The sequence below is a fragment of the Gavialis gangeticus genome, unplaced genomic scaffold (genome assembly GCF_001723915.1).
Source record: "Gavialis gangeticus isolate Ggan-Ray unplaced genomic scaffold, GavGan_comp1, whole genome shotgun sequence".
NCBI classification, from domain to species: domain Eukaryota; kingdom Metazoa; phylum Chordata; order Crocodylia; family Gavialidae; genus Gavialis; species Gavialis gangeticus.
The window spans coordinates 17424417-17427960 of NW_017729009.1; the positions used below are offsets into that span (position 1 = coordinate 17424417).

Genomic DNA, 3544 nt, shown 5'->3' on the forward strand with positions numbered 1-3544 from the left:
ATTTGTTTTTTCTTCGCCGCGCGGTGTAGTCCAGTCGTGTCCCCTCAGGGGAGGCTGCTCGCGACCAGGCCGCGGCGGGACGAGGCGGCGGGTAACTGCCGCACGAGGCGGAGAAGCGCGGAGAGGTGGGGCCGGACCGGGCCGGTGGGAGTCAATATGGGCTCGAGAAATTCTGGTCCTAGAGCCGGGCCTGGCTACACCCCGCCCCCTCCCCCACCCTACCTGCCCCCACATCCACGGGCCAGGCCTGGGGCAGGGGCATTGCCCTTCTCTTCTCCGGATCTATTATCGATCTCTTCTGCACGGTCTTTTGCTTTGGCTGGGCCCCATAACCGTTGAGGGGACTTGTATTATGCTTTAGGTGACTTTGCCCGTTCATACCAATGGTCCTCTCTACACCTGACACGTATTACGCAATGACTGGGTTAATTGTGCAATTCTTTTAAATCGTCCATTCACACCAATTAACTTTCATGCCTGAAAAAAGGTCCAACCAGTTACCAAGATACATCTGGAAAATGTGTTGTGACTTCATAGCTGGTTTCTATCTACCTATATATAACTTGCATGTGTAGCAGGGTCTTGAGCATGAAGCAGGTTGGCTCTTCCTTGCAAGCGCTGAAATGTTGTACGCAAATGAAGATGTGACTGGTGCTTCTGAATGAATATGGAGCTGTTGAGGCTCCAGTCATATCTGCAAATAAATGTTTGTGTGTCAGAATTAACCTTGGATTAGGTACGAACAGTGCCAACTAAACAAATGGTTAAGACAGTGGTTCTCAGCTTTTTGAGACTCAAGGCACCCCTTTTTGGACTCGAGGCCAATAATTTATGAATCCAGCTCGCCACTTAAAATCCTAATTTATGTATTACATTGATTACTTCCTTGCAGAGGGCTGGGGCAGCAGCCAGGCAGGGAGGAACCTGGAGCTGCAATTATCTGCTCCCTTCAAAAGCTCTGGTAGGACCCCAGACTGCCCTGACACCCTGATTGAGAAGCATTAATTTAAGCATAGTTCAGTCTTAGTTCTCCTAAAGGCTGTGGGAGTTTTTTGATGCAGTTGGTGCCCTAAAAAGCTGGGTCAGTTATCCCACCCAGAGTTACATACTACCATGGCTAACCTGCTTCCAGTACCAAAGCTAACACAAGGGTCTTGTTGCTGTGCTTTTTGTAGTGTAGACATATTCAGGCAGCATTAGTTTTCACTCCAGAATTGGTCCTTATTGAAGTAAACAAATGGTTCTTGTATTCTCTAAAACACATTTTTATTAGTTCTGGCATGCTTTCTTGCTGACCAAATATTTAAATTAAGATAGAATTGATTGCAAGTTGTACTGAAAAGCCCAGTTGCATCACTTAAGTTTTTGCTCAAATAACGTTTGTTTCTTTGTTGACCAGCTGAATAGGTGAAGTTGCTAAAATGCCAGCTAGGCCTGACGTACAGGTATGTACAAATAAAATGGGAAAATCTGTGTTTATAATAAGTTTTAAATTAATTTTACTAGCCCTTCTGGCTTCTACTTATGAATGGAATGGAAATTCAAATATGTAACTTTAATTAACTGTCCCAAATATTTTTAAGTAATTAATTTTGGTATAGCTTAATTAGTAGTTAAGGATTGAGTACCTGCAGTCATGTTATTGATGCACAAAAATATAAGATTATTGGTTCATAAGTTCTAATTCATTACTAAAAAAAATCTCGCAATATGACAATTTGAGATCAAACAAAGCATGCAAACTAGGCAGTGCAGAAGTTTACATGTTGAAGAATCCTACGCTGGAATATTAATGTTAGCTTTTCAAAATATAAAATCAGCATATCAAAACATACAATAAAACTATCTATGTCGGTGTAAAAAATATTTTTAATGGTTTCCAGGATTTTGTTTTTAGGGTTTTCTTTTTTTGAAATCACTATTTTACATTCATAATTTGTGAGTGTTTTGACATCTTATGATAAGTATCTGTACCTTTGAGGGTGCTTTGCAAACAATAATTATATATTGTCTGGCTTCAGAGTCTCAGGATTACATTGAATAATTATCTGATCCTGCAAACATGGTCAAGTTAGTAGCCCCACACCCTTCCCAAATGCCCTTCTGATCCTCTTCCTCTGCCTGAACTCTGCTCTGCTCTCTGCTTCCAATCCTGTGCTCCCTGCCCAATCTGCTGCTTTGCTTTCTGCTCCCTGCCTTGTCTGATGCTGTGCTGTGCAGAATCTTCATCGAGACTGGCTGGGACCTGTGCAGGTAGGGCATGCAGTGGGGTGGATGGGAGGGGTCTGCAGGTGGATGGGGCCAAGGCTGGGGATTGGGATCGCAGGGCAGTGACAGCGTTGGGCTGGACTCAGGCAGAGCCACAATGCGCTGCCCACGCACCCTTGCGACAGGCACTGGTTGTGCAGGCAGGGATGTGCAGAGAACAGATTATGGCTGTGTATTGGGTCCCAGCCCTGCTCTGTCACCATCCCGTGATCCCAATCCTCAGCTCCACCTACCTGTCCTGCTCCCGGACGTGGCTCCCTGTCCTTCCGCAGCCCCATCCCATCTGCTGGGCCACACGACCTGGCTGCACAAGTCTTGGTCAGTCACTATGGAGACCCTGGGATTGCTGAGCAGTGACAATACAGGGCTGGTGCCTGTGGAGAAGCTGTGATCTGCTCCCTGCTTGCCCCTGCCCACAGAACGTGCCTGTTGCAGTGGCATGTGGGGAGTGGATTGAGGCTCTGCCCCATACTATCGCCACCCTGCAATCCTGATCCCAGACCTGGCCCTGCCTGCCCACCCACCCATCCCATTCCTAGATGCCGTACCCCACCCACCCACAGCCCCATTCCAGCTGCCTGGCTGGGACTGCTTAGGGAGTTTTGGTTGCAGGGTGGAGGGAAGGGGGAAGTTGACCCAGCAGGGGGGAGTGGCAATGCTGACCTGGCCTGTGACAGCTTACTAAAACTCCCTAAGTGGCCTTCTAGCCAAAATTATTGCCCGCCCCAGCCTAGAGACTATTAATCATGAGTTCAATTCAATAATGGCAAGGCAGAGTACAGTCCCAACCAGATAGATTTCTGCTTGGTGCATCAACAGCTGATGGTAATCATACATGAAACTGATTGGTAGAAAGAAATTACACAGAAAACTGAGTAGTATTTGGGACTTCTTTCAGAGGCATTTATAAGGTTAAAAATCCATGACTCCAAAACCAAGGGTAGTTCTGTCTAAAAGCCTCATGACCCATTGGTAAAGTGAAGGTGTCAGTTAGAAATTTAAAAAAAAAGTATCTAACAAGGAAAAAAGACAAGTTGAATAACAATCAACATGAGTAAGAAGAAGAAATGATTTTGCAGTTCAAAGAGTTCAATCTGTGTAGTTTAACAGAAAGATACTGAGAAATGGCTTAATTACAGTTTATAGGTTCTTGCCTGGATACTGTAGGCTTTTTAATTCAATTTAGAAGAGAAAAACATAGTTTCATAGTTTCTAGGGTCAGAAGGGACCTGAGAAGATCATCTAGTCTGACCCCCTGCCATGGTAGGAAAGAGTA

At 45.4% G+C, this 3544-nt stretch overlaps 1 protein-coding gene across 1 annotated transcript in view; it reads left to right on the top strand.

The window, feature by feature from the left end:
- Positions 1 to 1220: 1220 nt before the first annotated feature.
- The window catches only part of SYCP2 (synaptonemal complex protein 2), a 47355-nt gene continuing 45031 nt past the window's right edge, over positions 1221 to 3544 (top strand). The window contains exon 1 of the mRNA XM_019510162.1: positions 1221 to 1445. Coding sequence (XP_019365707.1) covers positions 1422 to 1445 — 24 coding nt within the window. The 5' untranslated portion in view covers positions 1221 to 1421. The remainder of the gene's footprint in view (positions 1446 to 3544) is intronic.